General features: G+C 39.1%; 2 protein-coding genes and 2 long non-coding RNA genes across 4 annotated transcripts; 2 read left to right on the top strand and 2 right to left on the bottom strand.

The window, feature by feature from the left end:
- The first annotated feature begins 1,963 nt into the window (after window positions 1-1,963).
- Window positions 1,964-10,933, top strand: LOC306700655 (uncharacterized protein). The gene is made up of 2 exons (XM_079165733.1): window positions 1,964-2,270; window positions 10,677-10,933. Exons 1-2 carry the CDS (start codon window positions 2,078-2,080, stop codon window positions 10,808-10,810), a joined length of 327 nt encoding a protein of 108 aa, XP_079021859.1. The 5' UTR covers window positions 1,964-2,077; the 3' UTR covers window positions 10,811-10,933.
- On the bottom strand, window positions 4,596-5,293 carry LOC306700666. The gene is made up of 4 exons (XR_013767212.1): window positions 5,241-5,293; window positions 5,056-5,120; window positions 4,801-4,901; window positions 4,596-4,691 (listed from the first exon to the last, which is right to left on the bottom strand). It is a non-coding gene; the product is annotated as an uncharacterized lncRNA (long non-coding RNA).
- LOC306700672 lies at window positions 5,307-5,824 on the bottom strand. Its single transcript, XR_013767213.1, has 3 exons — window positions 5,705-5,824; window positions 5,499-5,534; window positions 5,307-5,422 (listed from the first exon to the last, which is right to left on the bottom strand). It is a non-coding gene; the product is annotated as an uncharacterized lncRNA (long non-coding RNA).
- LOC306700645 (uncharacterized protein) lies at window positions 10,817-13,601 on the top strand. Its single transcript, XM_079165721.1, has one exon. The coding sequence runs from the start codon at window positions 10,965-10,967 to the stop codon at window positions 12,408-12,410; it is 1,446 nt and encodes a 481-aa protein (XP_079021847.1). The 5' UTR covers window positions 10,817-10,964; the 3' UTR covers window positions 12,411-13,601.
- Window positions 13,602-15,272: the final 1,671 nt, after the last annotated feature.

The raw sequence follows: 15,272 nt of genomic DNA, 5'->3' as shown, positions 1-15,272 counted from the left end.
ACACAATACAGAAAGTCACTCATAATGTGAATATGGAGACCAAACCTTTTATAGTTCTTGTCACTCAGCTACAACAGTCAGATATGCTCAGGAAGGTCTATCAGTCCACTAAAACAGTCTTAAGGACAAAATCGTTACACTTAAAACTGAAAAGTGAAGCTACATCACAATATTACAATAAAATGAAATTTTGATTTAGTTTTAAAGGACCAAATCAATATATTTTGTTCCATCTCGAACCTCAAGAACATGTATGAACCATGAGGTGATTGCTGTAGTTTCTTGTTTAGTGGTTCAACTGGACTTCATACATACTTGAAATATATGTTGATGCAATATAAACATATTGCATCAACATTACTCTGTTTTAATCTGTGAATGGACCACACCGACCTACAACGGTACAGAAATGAAACAACAAACTGGTATATAAATAGTTTCTCTTTATTCCTCAGTTAACAACATTATACTGTTGGTAACAGAAAAAGCTAAAGCAAGTTTTTGATTCACTTCCTTTTGCGTACAACAATATACGAGAAAATCTAAAGCTGTACAGAGACAGAATGATAAAGGAAGCTACCTGGTATCATGATAACCAGTTATAACTCAAAGAATATGTAGGAAACTACAAGTTAGGAGGAAATATATTCATTGCTAAAATGTAATTTAATGCTGATCTGTGATCATTTAACTGGTGATTATTTTTTTAATTATTAGAGCGTCTGATTTTACATGTTTTGTGTATGTATTTTGTTAATACTGAGATTTGTGCGTTACGAGAATAAATACAAATACTATCAAAGTGTGAGATGTATTTTTTACATCCTGTTGTGTGTTGTCATGCTTAGTGATGTTTCAGTATTGGATTGACCAGTCTGGACAATAACGCTTTGTTTTAATTGACTCATTTGTATTAAAACGTTTTTAAATCATATGGTACAACACCTGTTTGTGGGTACATAATGACTGTTCCATCAGCCCCAACCCTCCTAGCTTGCATGTGGCTATAGTGTGATTGTTCCCTGCAGCACAGTGACGGACTGTCCAGATATGTTGATTCTTCAGTCATCGCTCACTTCTAGTTCCAGTTCCCCGCCTCGACTGGAGCACTGGTAAGCTACACAAACACAGAGGGGATAAAACGAGCGTCAGTATCTGTTTATAGGGAGAAACAATGCCTGAGATCAAGTTAATCACACAAAAAGACTTTGCCTCTGGCTTAGTTTAATTGCATTGGTTTGGAATTAGAGAAATTGCTAATCAGATTAATCTGACGGAATTAATAATAAAAAACAAGACAAAACAATGCGCACCAACACAGGCAGCAACAGCTTATCTGGTGATAACTTTATGTTGATTTTATATGATAATGTGATGTACTTTTAAAACGTATATTGATTAGTTCGGAGCATATTAGAATGATGAATATCTTCCCCTCGGCTACAATTTTACAACACCAACACGTATGTAACACTTATAGTATAATGTAATAACATACTATTACTGTATGAATATGAAACACTGTCAACTTTCATTGTGCTGATGTTTTGATCATTTTAGCCTCTTCTGTATTTTCAGAATGTAGTTTGAATCATTCATTGCAACATGTAACCTGATTCTCATGTTTTACTGCTAAGATCTCTTATACACTGCCCACTGACATGGCTTTAACGTTATCATTGAAAATGTTGCTCTCGAAACATCTTAAAATGCTCATTTTTAGGTCAAGGAAATCAGAAATGTTCTGAAGACGATGGGCCAAAACCCCTGACAGACAGAACGCTCATTTTTTGAACCACTAACTTAAGATGACAATGATGAAGTATTATTTTGATAAAATGCGCTATATGCACCAAGTCTGCAATGAAATCCACATAGAAGCTTCTAAAGGCTTTTATTTTGAAGGTTACCCACAAAGTTGCAACGAACCCGGATGTTCTTCCATTAACAACATGGCGCCGATCGTTAATAGAAACAGCAGTCTCTCTTTGTTGTGTTGATAAAGTATCAGTTCAGAGTGAGCAAACCGTTTTTAACGGAGTTTGTCTGGAGGAAAAGTTTCTGTTGTTTGGTGAAAATGTCTCGAGTCCAAATGCTGAGATCTTTAGTCAACCAGCGACGAACTGCGGCTGTTGAAGAGATAGTTGGTCTGTTTGAAAGAACGATAGCTGAGTACGAGGAGGAAGTCTCCCGTTCAAAAGAGGAGAACGAGCGACAACGGAAACTACTGGACGCTGTTTTCAATCCTGAAGTCCGGTTACAAAGAGCAGGTTTGTTCACTTTATTTCTTCTCGCAGTTGTGTTTATCAGTGGTGGGCCGTCAGGGCCTGCAAAGCCTTCTCTGCTGGCCTAAACAGAATCACAAAGTTATAGCTATTTTATAATTTCATAATTTTTCTTTAATACACTACATGTATCATAATTTATACAAATATTTTTCCCATTAGCTTATTTTCTCATTGCACAGCTACTGTGTTCCTCAGTTGCTCTGCTTCCAGTGCAGCTTGTTTTAAGTAGAGCTTTTATCCAATCAGATTTCACCTCTGTGTCTCTAGGTAAGAAGAGAGGCCCGAGGCCTGCAGACTCAAGGTGTGTTCACACCAAACGCGATGAACGCGGCGCGATTACATACAAAGTCTATGTACAGACGCGATGGCGCGATAGCGCGTCGAAACGCCCCAAACCAGAAGTTGAAATATTTGAACTTCTGCGAAAAAATCGCGTGACGCTCCAGCCTATCAGCGTTGAGTTGCTCTCCCCGTCATCAGTGAAGTCCTGCCGTTGCTAAATCAGAAAATAAATGCTGTAGCCGCCATGTAGTACCCAGAGCTCTACGATCCCTCATATCAGTAGAGACCAGACCAAACTATGTGTAGACATGTGTATGTGTAAACCATATGGTACAAACAATGAATAGACTCTGCCGTATTTACGTCTATATTATCGTGAGTGTTGATGGAGCTGCTATAATGTTAGCATAGCCTAGCACCGATCGATCCGAGCTTCATTGATAAAACAAGTACAAATCGGCATCATTACGTAGTTATTTTGGAGTCCCTTTTTGTCGGTTTATTGCCGTTAAATCACAGCCAAGTCAGTTTATTGTGTGTTCATACAGCTGTAGTAAACAGCCGACGTGTGGCTCGCTAGACATAGTGAGCTCGATGAAATCCACGGAGCTCCTCCGGACTATGTTATGAACCAGACATGACGGCGTTTAGTTCCCCGTGATATCTGGGACTTCCACAACACGTACTAAGCAGAAATAGAGGTGATTTTTATACGGTTGATGGCGGACAGTTGAACAGCTTTCAGGCCGATAAGCCACGCCCCCTTTTCGGCGCGTCCAGCGCGATGGACGCGATGCAAGCGAATGAACACAAATAGTCCCCGGCGATGCCGGCGGCGCGATGAACGCAGCGAGATTACATACAAAGTCTATGTCAGGACGCGAATTTGCGATTGCGCGGCGCGATTGGCGCTTCGAAACGCCGAATCGCCCCAAACGCAGAAGTTGAAATATTTGAACCTCTGCGAAAAAATCGCGTGACGCTCCAGCGCGATAGCCTATCAGCGTTGAGTTGCTCCCCATGTCATCAGTGAAGTCCTGCGCTTGTTGAATCAGGAAATAAATACTGTAGCCGCCTATGTTCAGCCAGAGCTCTAAGATCCCTCATATCAGTAGAGACTGGACCAAACTATGTGTATACATGTGTGTGTGTAAACCATATGGTACAAACAATGAAATAGAGCTGCCGTATTTACGTCTCCCAGTGAGCATTTTTCCGTTGAAAAGACGTTCAAAAGACGTCTACGCCCACCGTTGAAAAGACGTTCAGAATTGGTTCAAAAGTGAATGTTTTTTCGCCGACTATTCATAGACGGTGATTGAACGTTCACGCGTAGACCAGATTTCAACGGGATTTGCAATACTACAATTTTTCGTCCTCTACATTGTGCTAATAATAGTATATCCTCATTTTAGATGCTCACTAAGAAACCACATCCACATTTATCAGTTGAAAGCCAGTATCGCAAATCCCGTTGAAATCTGGTCTAAACCTAAACGTTTAAACAACGACTATATATAGTCGTCTAAAAAACGTTCACTTTTAACCGTGTTTTAAATGCCAAAATGCATACAGTACTTCTGGGTATAGGATGACAACTAGACAACCCACAGCACATTAAAAGTTACATACTTAGTCATAATACATTAACATTTTTCACTTAAAAGGACAACACAATGCTTTTGATGCATTTAGATTTATTAACAAACAATGCATGAACAATATAACACGAAGTATTTTTATTAAGCAAAATGAAATGGAACAATATAACAATAACATGAATTACATTTATTAAATAAAAGCACAATAAAATGGAACAAAAATATAACAAAGCTAAATAATCATAATATATTAACATTTGGATCTATTAATGAACAATATAAAAATAACAAGAATTATATTTATTAAATAAAAGCACAATAACATATTAAAGCTGAACAACTATGGAAATAAAACTATTTTCTGCTGAAATCAGCTTGCTCCCAGTGTGGGGTAAACATAACGTTTTTTTTTCTTCAAAACCACCCCCACCGGACCTCCCAGGAGCCTGTTTGAGATGGTCTGCCATGGCTCTGTCAACTGCTGACTCTGTGGCACTTTGGTCGGACCGTATGACAGCCTCTATAAAATTAGGAGAATAGCATTATTGAATATAGTAGATCATGAAATGAGAGACTTTGACTGTACAACCATTCATTAAATGTATTTTGCATATTAGAACATATATTACCTTTAACAACGGCGTAGACTTCAGTTTCCCTGAAGGCCCTCTTTTTCTTATGACCACCTCCTTTCATATTGAAAGTGGCCATTAATCTGTTTGTGAAGAGTCTGTGAATAAGAAAACGCATAGTGTCACTTAAGCTGTTTCAACTGTTCAGTAATGCTCACCTGTTTAGAATGGCTCCATGATGTCCATGCCATATACATTTTATTTCCACTTCTTTAGTTGTCAGATATTACCGTGTTGGTATGACGTTCATACCTGTCCATGATTTTATTTGTGGCATCTTTGATATTCTTCCCCCCCACTTTGGCCAGCAGATGAACCTGTTTAAAAATAAAGGCGTACAATCTATTGCTCTGTGCTCTTAGATACCGACTTCAGTTTTTTCATAAATGTTTAAAGCTTAAAAAGAAATTATCTTTAAAAATCTTTTCTTTTTTTACCAACAATGCCCGCTGCTCAGCATTTTGCAGCTTGCCCTCCAGCTCATCCAGCTCATCCAGCTCCTCGTTGTTTCTTAATGTTGGCACCTGTCTCTCAAGTCCTTCGTTCTCTACCCCTCTCCCAATTCTTTTCACTTCCTCAATGAGGTCCACCAATTTTCCCAGCACCACCCTCTGGAATTCTTTAAAAAAAAACATTAAATGGTCATTGATGTAGGTATTATAGACAAATCCCTCAGTCTAAAAGCTATTACTTACTTGCTGTGGACATCGGAAACAGACTTTTCTTGTTGCCTGGCGAAATTGATGGACAGATGGAAAAGGAATGTTATGATACTGTGTTGAACATATCAGTCAAGTATTTTGTTGAGTCATACGAAGTTGAAAGTCAAAGAAATTAGGAGATACTTTCAGGTCTTTATTACAGGGCAGAATGTAGTACTTTGTTAGTGGTTAAGCCTCACCTCTTTGTGTTTGTGTCTGCGGACTTCTGTGCCCATGGTCTGACAGTTCTGGGCTGATGGTGCTGGCCTCTAGGTGAGTGCGTACAGAACCTAACAAGAGTAAAATCATGATACATTAGCATGAACAGTGTGGAATGTCAATGAAAAATGTTATTAACTTCAGAAAAAGACAGTGTGTAGAACACCCCTCGAGTGCAGACATGGACAAGTCCTCTCGTAGAGACGTGTTGGAACCCTCATTAACAGATGTGTCGGATTCCACGTGTGCAAAAGATCCCTCCTGTCCACCATCAGTTGTGTTGGAAGTAGCTAAAGCATCAATTTTGGCTTTTCGTACCCTCCGTTCTTTCAAATAATTGTAATCCATTATTGTTTGAGCAGACGTTTAATTACTGTAATGTAAAATGTAGTTGTGTTAGATTCAGCTTGTGCGGAGAATTGACAAATTCAAGTACATTTCATGTAGACAACTTGCGTTGTCCATGTTGTCCATGTGGGTGTTTGACAGGGAAGATGCCTGTAAATAAAAATATTGTTACAATTAGTACATTGTTAGGTAGAATTACATTATCATATTACCAAATAAATATAATTGGAATCAGTTACAGTTACCGAGAAAAATACATGCAATTAACTAACAGTTTCTTATCAAAATGTTGGTGATTACAAAGGGGTTACACCCAAATTGGCTTTTGCTAAAAGGCTTAGGCTAGAATATATGTAGAAAAGATCAATCATTATAGTAGCCCTTTATAATTTTAAATCAAGTTATATTGAAGAACTTTAATACAAGTTGGATAGTATTAAATGTTGATCAGTGTTGTGAGGTTTACACTGCCTATTTATGGTGAATAAAACTTTTCAGCATTATTGTCCAGTTAAAAAAAGTTGTACAAAAAATAATGAAAATGTACTCACATGTAATAAGTAACGTGTCATTAATAAAGTAAATACAGCTTACTTATTACACTATTAACAAGATAAATATTACTAGCTATTACATTTATAGAGTAACATTCTCAACATTGTGCATTACACTGTATTATACTGTACATTTTTTGCTGTTTAGCATGCAGCAACATACAATGTTTTGGCCGTATTGGTTGCAAAACAGGCCTTGTTTACTTCCTCCCCCATCCAATCTGTAATTAGCCCCTCTCGCGTTCTGCAGTGTATTTCCGATGCGAAATAAGCTTTAAAAGTACTTTATAGGTAACGACAGTCCACGAAGCCAAATGCATTAGTAACACCAAACATACACATACTGTACATTAAAGTCTGGGAGACTATTTAAGTTTACTTTTTACGTTTAATTTGTATCGTCGCAGCAGCACGTGCTAAGTTGGCATGCTAACGTTACAAGCTAGCACAAGCTAGCATGCCAGAATGAGCAGCCCATCCAGTATCGTGTGGGCAGCATAAAGTGAAAGAAATGGTTATAATTTAAGGTTTAAAATAGTCAATGTACTTACAAAGTATGTGGAGCGTTAAGCCTTGGGTTTAGTAGCCCGTTTCTCGTTGCTCTGGAGCCGCAACGTGTCTGCTGCTGTTCGTCTCTGCAGTCGAAGCTCCAGACTGTGGCGTAGAGGACTTGCGCATGCGCGTTACAGCTGTAAGCAAACTGTCTGATTTAAAAGTAATGTATTTAACGGACCAGATGATGATGTCCTGGGAGCTTCTTGTTGACAGCACAGAGTCTATAGTTCCATATTTAATACGTTTTATATGAAACATTAAATGCGTTGAAATCGCGTCTTCGTATAGACCACATATCAACGGCCAGCATAATATCATTTTGGAGAAATAAGTTTAAAGTAACCAAAATCGCGTCTCTTTCAACCTACAACTGAACACACCATCAATATTTTAAAAGAAATTGGTGTTTTGTGACACGTTGATATTGTAACCGTAATTTAGCCGGTTGAAATGAGGGTGAAAATAGGTCTAAGACGTTCAGACCCGATTTCACCGCGATTTAAACCAAATATCAACGTTGAAATCCGGGTTAGTGCTCACTGGGCTAGATGACGTGATTATGAGTGTTGATGGAGCTGCTATAATGTTAACATAGCCTATCGCCGATCGATCCGAGCTCCATTGAGAAAACAAGTACAAATCGGCATCATTACGTTGTTATTTCGGAGTCCCTTTTTGTCGGTTTATTGCCGTTAAATCACAGCCAAATCAGTTTATTTTGTGTTTATACAGCTGTGGTAAACAGCAGACGTGTGGCTTGCTAGACACAGTGAGCTCGATGAAATCCACGGAGCTCCTCCGGACTATGTTATGAACCAGACATGACGGCGTTTAGTTTCCCGTGATATCTGGGACTTCCACAACACGTACTGAGCAGAAATAGAGGTGATTTTTCCACGGTTGATGGCGGACAGTCGAACGGCTTTCAGGCTGATAAGCCGCGCCCCCTCTCCGGTGCGTCCAGCGCGATTCACGCGAATGAACACAAATAGTCCCCGGCGATACCGGCGGCGCGAATCGCGTTCATCGCGTCATTCGCGCCGCGTTCATCACGTTTGGTGTGAACACACCTTCACAAGTGCCTCCATGTGCAGTTTAAGTGAATGGGGACGATATTGTTGATTGTCATAGTCTTCAACCAATCAGATCTTTAGTTTGAAATTCTTTGACCGCCAGAGTGGCCTGCTGGCCTACAACTATGTCAGCATTAGCAGCAGCAGAGTTGCAGTGAGATTCTGTGCTGTGATTGGTCAGTGGGCGAGCATGTGAGAAACGAAATTTACAGCAGAGGCTTAGTCGGAGTAGTACGAGTTCATATTGAACGATATATATGAAATTAAGATATTTTTTGTATTTTCTTTTTTTTTTAGCGAGCTTTGTTTTTTAACACTCAATGGCTGAAATTGGAAGAGAAACGGATTTGTGAGTTGGGATTTAACCGTGGGATTAAACTCTTTGTCAACAAAGAAAAGAGGATGGAATCCGCATTTGGTAAGTCAACTGTTTTGTTTTTTTTACATCTAATATCTGAATGGCCCTTGAGTGTGTAGCAGAATGCATGTTGCTGCTGTTGTTTTTCCCATTAAGCTAGTTAGCCTAGCCTCCCGGAACACTTGCGGGCCTCCGCTGTTTTTGTTCCGGTTCAGAGGTCACACAGACCACTGTCTCCTAGTGAGCGCAGAAAACATTATATTTCCTATAATTTAAGCTTCTGCATTTTCCAAATGCACTAGTATTATTCAAACGTATTGTTCGGTTTGTAAGCCTCATACCAAACGGTTTAATACGAATACGTAACTTTATATAGTTACAGCCCAAGAAACGAATAATAACCCTAGCTATGGCACCATCATGTGCTTATAAGGTGGTATTTGAGCAGTGAAGGCCCAAGTATAAAATGCACGGCCCGCCACTGGTGTTTATGCTCCAGCTGCTAACTTTCTAATTTAGTTTGGAGTGATATTCGGTTGCAATTAATCTTTTTCTTCTTCTGATCTGTTCGCTCAGCTTCTATATGACAGAAAATATTTCAGTTTGTTCTCTTTGATAACACCACATGGATTTAGCAACTTGTTGAATTCTACAATGGTTCATATGTTCATGGTCACATAAGAGTTGATTAAATTATTATCTGGTTCCATTAATAATATCCAGCTATTATCACAACACATATACACAAAATCATCAAAGAAAACTGCTCCCTAAATACTACAAGCAACAAATAATCATGTGTGTGTGTAGGAGGGGATGGGGGGGGGTTCAACCTTGACCTATAGGTTCCTGAGAGCAGTCTCTAGACAAAGTTTATTAGTTCAGGATGTGTCGTTGTCACATTTCAGTTTCATCATCTTTACATGGATGTTCTCTACGGCTGACTACCAAGGTGGAGTGCTGTTGGTTTAGAAACCGAGCGCTCCTATGATGCACGTCCACGGTTACGTTGTGGCTGCTTCTGAAGGTTATATCCACTGTTTCTACGGTGGCAGGTTTACGTACATTAGTCAACTATAACTGCCCACAGTTGACTTTTTTTGCCATGTGACTATTGATGACCTCATTGCTGCTGGTGCATTGTGTCTTTACAATTTGTGTCGTTATGTCTGTTTGGTAACTGTGCACAGGGAGTGTAAGAGGGAATGATGGCAGGAAAACAAAGTGTATGTACAGGAGACTATTTTTAATGACCATATAAAACACCTGTGCAAAACCTCCTTTTATCATCTCAAAAACATCTCCAAACTCCGCCCCATTTTAACCCTGTCTGATGCAGAGAAGCTCGTCCGTGCCTTTATCTCCTCAAGACTGGACTACTGTAACTCACTCTTCACTGGGATCACTGGCAAGAGCATCCAGAAGATGCAATACATCCAAAACAGCGCTGCCAGTATCCTGATGAGAGTCCGGAAGTATGAGCACATAACACCCATTCTACACTCACTACACTGGCTCCCTTTTTCATTCCGGATTGACTACAAAGTCCTACTACTCACATATAAATACATAAATGGACATGCACCTCCCTACCTACAAGAACTCATCACTCCCCAAACCTCCACCCGCACCCTCAGATCTTCAAACAGCTCGCTCCTCTGGGTCCCCAACACCAAGCTCCACACCATGGGCGACCGGACCTTTGGCTCGGCAGCGCCGCGCCTATGCAACAGTCTCCCTGACCACCGAAGGGCAACACAGACACTGGACTCTTTTAAGACTGGCCTAAAAACCTTTTTATTCAGGAAGGCGTTTCTGACCTTGTGCTAAATCACTGTCAGCTATTTCTTTTGTGTTTCTGTTCTTTCACTGTTTTCTATTGTGCTTATGTTTACTAGTTTTTTATTATAGTTTGTTTTAACTATGTTTTAACTATGTACTGGCTCTGTGGCACTCGGAGATTCTCTGAATGAAAAGTGCGTTACAAATAAAATGCATTATTATTATTGCTCAATACTAACATTTCTTTGTAACGTCTCTGTGTGTGTTTTCTGTTTTCCTGCAGACGTCCAGCAGCTGTTGGTGGTTAAAGAAGAGGTTCCCCCTGAGCAGCAGGAGTGGAGCTCCAGTCTGGACCAGGAGGACCCAAATCCCACACATTACAGAGGAACAGGAGGACCCAGAGCCTCCACACATTAAAGAGGAACAGGAGGAACTCTGGACCAGTCAGGAGGGTGAGCAGCTTCAGGGACTGAAGAAGGCTGATGTCAAGTTCTCATTCACTCCTGTGACAAGTGAAGATGATGAAGAGGAAGCTCAGTCCTCACAGCTTCATGAAAGAGAAACTGACCAGATGGAAACAGAAGCTGATGGAGAGGACTGTGGAGGACTAGAACCAGGCAGGAACTCAGATCCAGATAGACATCAAGGACCAGATACTGATGAGAAGACTGGAGACTCTTCTGACACTGATAACGGTGATGATTGGAAGGAGACCAGAGAACCTCAGTCTGGTTTAAACTATTTGAACATTTTTAGTTGCTCTGAGTGTGGGACAACAACTGGCACGAGTGGAGATCTGAACAGACACATGAGAATCCACACAGGAGAGAGACCTTACAGCTGCTCAGAGTGTGAGAAATGTTTCACTTCTAATGTAGATCTGAAGAGACACGTGAGAATCCACACAGGAGAGAGACCTTACAGCTGCTTAGAGTGTGAGAAATGTTTCACTTCTAATGTAGATCTGAACAGACACATGAGAATCCACACAGGAGAGAGACCTTACAGCTGCTCAGAGTGTGAGAAAGGTTTCACTTCTAATGCATATCTGAAGAGACACGTGAGAATCCACACAGGAGAGAAACTTTACAGCTGCTCAGAGTGTGAGAAAGGTTTCACTTCTAATGCATATCTGAAGAGACACGTGAGAATCCACACAGGAGAGAGACCTTACAGCTGCTCAGTGTGTGAGAAATGTTTCACTTCTAATGCATATCTGAAGAGACACATGAGAATCCACACAGGAGAGAGACCTTACAGCTGCTCAGTGTGTGAGAAATGTTTCACTTCTAATGCATATCTGAAGAGACACATGAGAATCCACACAGGAGAGAAACCTTACAGCTGCTCAGAGTGTGAGAAAGGTTTCACTTCTAATGGAGATCTGAAGACACACATGAGAATCCACACAGGAGAGAAACCTTACAGCTGCTCAGCCTGTAAGAAATCTTTTAACCAGCGTTCAGCTTTACAGACACACATGAGAATCCACACAGGAGAGAAACCTTTCAGTTGCTCAGTCTGTAAGAAATCTTTTAACCAGCGTTCAGCTTTACAGAGACACATGAGAATCCACACAGGAGAGAAACCTTTCAGTTGCTCAGAGTGTGAGAAAGGTTTCACTTCTAATGGAGATCTGAAGAAACACATGAGAATCCACACAGGAGAGAAACCTTACAGCTGCTCAGTGTGTGAGAAAGGTTTCACTTTTAATGCATCTCTGAAGACACACATGAGAATCCACACAGGAGAGAAACCTTTCAGCTGCTCAGTCTGTAAGAAATCTTTTAACCAGTGTTCAGCTTTACAGAGACACATGAGAATCCACACAGGAGAGAAACCTTTCAGCTGCTCAGTCTGTAAGAAATCTTTTAACCAGTGTTCAACTTTTCAGAGACACATTAGAATCCACACAGCAGAAAAACATTTCAGTTGCTCAGTTTGTGATGAAAGATTTCAGCGCAACTCAGCTCTGAAGTTACACATGATTACTCATACAAGAAAGAACCGGTTTTAGTGGATCTGTTTGTATACAAAAGGTAAATCTGACGCACCACATGGCACATAAGGCAGGGGAAGAACTATGGTGCTTTTTATCCTATCTTTATTCAAAAGCATGTTTTAATTTGAGAATGTTGCTTATTGATTCCACATTTAGATTTTGAATTGTTTCCCTCAAAACCCTGTCCTCACACACAATTAGCCCCCGCTTGCGATTAGTGACACAATAAACCTTGATCGCTCTGAGAGATCCATGCTTTGTTTGAGGCGACGCCGCCTCACGTTGGCAGGGAGCTTAGTATTGTCTTTAGTTTGATCCAGTAGACTAACTGTATTTGCAATGGGCTATTCAGTATAATCAGTATACTTTTTTTTGTCATGCCAATACTTTTGTACTTTTACTTATTGTGGGTCAGGTGGGTTTGTGCTTTCGTGTGTGGAGACCCTGACACCTTTTTTGCTTTCATCTCTGCAATGTTGGTATGTTTTTCTTATAAATAAATGTCTTTCATTTTTACACTTAAAGGGATATTTTGGGTGTTACACTAAAACTGATATTGATTATTTTAGGTGTCTAAAATACGTCCACAGCAGTACATTGCTTTGCTCCCAATTCTGTTACTCCCGTCTGTATCTTCAAACTCCATCTACTGGATTAATTCACTGACTGTGGAGAAGTACAACCACACTTCTAAACATCTGAACTGTCCCTTTAAATGTTTCTGCTTTCTTTTTTTGTTGGTCCGTTTTAACAAAGGTTGGGTAATATTGTTAAAATACTTTTTGTAATCTCCTGGACAAAGTTGACGTCATAACAGTTTGTGACTAAAGCATTAAAGTGACGAAAACATTATTGCAGTGTTCATTTAATGATCATTTTAAGTGATTAATGTATAATCTTATATACTCTTGAGATTATAATTGTTTAAGATAAGGAAATGAAGTAACCTTGGATTGATGCAAAAAATGTACACCATGTAAAGAAATATCCGGACTGACGTTTCACTCAGGGGTGCTGGACTGGAAGGACAAGAAACAAGTGTTAACTGAAAGAAACATGTAAAAACTGTAAGAGTACGTTGATCTTGAGGTAGAATTGGCTTTTGACAATTTGTCTTTTCTTTTAACTTTTTGAGTCATCCATTTTTGTAACCGTTAACCTACTTTTTTTGTAAGAAACAAATAAAACTAGTTTGTATTTTGTACACTCCAACCAAAGTCTAGTCTTGCTCATCTCTGAGGCTGCCCTCGTAGTCTACTAAAGGTAAGAAGGTATATCATACTATGACATTGTTTTACATTTTCATTGCATACTACAATTTGTGGATTTGGATGACATTCCTATGGCATTCTTTGACCCTTTTTCCTGGCATATTATATGATGACATATTTTTAAGACATTTGTATGACTTACATTATTTTTTATCACAAACTATACAATCATACTCTACAATAACATTTTTATGACATACTAATAACAACATGACTTTTTTTCATACTATGTGACTCTTAAAACATGTTTATGGTATACACTATACTGAGACTTATATTTATGACATACATTCTATACTAATGGAATTCTTTTGGCATACATAACAATTTATCTTTGTATGACCTCTTTTATGACATACTAAACCATGCCACGTGAATTAATGAGTTATAAGACATATGCTAATCATGGCAATTTCACAAACATTTCCAAATTTTGGACAGGCATGGATTCAAACCGCAACTTGATTAGTTGGCGAGGGCATACAAACGCAAAATGGTAATTCTAGTTTTGAAACTCATTCAGAAACAAAAACAAAAATTTTGATGACCTGAGTTGGTTGAATTGATTTATTTCCTTTACCTCAGTTTTATTATTTTTGTCATGAGAACCAAATTGAAGATTGAAGACATCAAAGACGCCAACAAAGCTCTTCAGGTAAAGTAAAAAAATCTAAAATCTTTCCATCACTAAGTTGGTAAGTTAAGTGAGATATTATTAAAAGAGCAGAGAGCTAAATTCAAGATGATTTTGGATTAGTGAAATTGACAGTGTTTTTGTTACGTCTATAATGTAAGATTCGGGTAAAACTCAGCTTTACTGTGTTGTGTTGTTGCAGGGAGGTCAGGTGGGAGGATTTCTCCATCTCAAGATGAAAGGTCAGTCAGCAAATTACCACAAAGAAGAAATGGAGATTTCCAATACTGTGTGATCCACACATGCTCAAAACTAGGACAGTATTGAAAATCATCTGAGGGACGAATATTAGTTCATTGTACTTATTGTATTTGATTGTTTCTGCACTGTACTTTTGCTCTGGTTTATGCTCTTAGATGCTTGTTTAAAAAAGGAAATGTACTTATGACTTCTGGTGACTAGTAGTTCTCTTGAATACCTATGTTGAATACACTTATTGTAAGTCGCTTTGGATAAAAGCTAAATGACTGTAATGTAAAGGGCCCCTGAGAAATTGGTGAAGTAGTTCATAATCCACGTCCTTTTTACATAAATAAACGGCAACTGGTTGAAAGATTTTTTCATTCTAATTTTCTTTTCGTTGACAACTATTTTACGGCTGGTCTCTCCCAGGAAAGATCATCTCGCATGCAGGAAGTAATTTGTTTTTACTTTGCAGCAGCAACAGCATTTTATATGGAATAAATCATAAAATAAGCTCACTGACTGTTAACATTGACAGCCACCCTCTGTAGAATCAATCTCCCAACTTCTCTCAACAGCAATGCTGAGAGAAATGGAACGTGTGCATGAACATTTAGTACATGTCTTAATTTACAAGTTGAATATGTTAATCAAAAACAAAATGAATCTGTCTGCTTTTAATATAAATAATGATGTAACCTAGATATACCTCAGTTTTACAAATTAAAC

The sequence above is a fragment of the Pholis gunnellus genome, assembly GCF_910591455.1.
Source record: "Pholis gunnellus genome assembly, chromosome: 1".
NCBI lineage: Eukaryota > Metazoa > Chordata > Actinopteri > Perciformes > Pholidae > Pholis > Pholis gunnellus.
This window is presented reverse-complemented; position numbering and strand designations above follow the sequence as displayed.

Coding starts and splice junctions, on each gene's coding strand:
- LOC306700645 (XM_079165721.1), top strand. CDS start 10,965: ATGGAAACAGAAGCTGATGGAGAGGACTGTGGAGGACTAGAACCAGGC.
- LOC306700655 (XM_079165733.1), top strand. CDS start 2,078: ATGTCTCGAGTCCAAATGCTGAGATCTTTAGTCAACCAGCGACGAACT. Junction 2,271..10,676: donor AGTCCGGTTACAAAGAGCAG/GTTTGTTCACTT, acceptor GTTTTCCTGCAG/ACGTCCAGCAGCTGTTGGTG.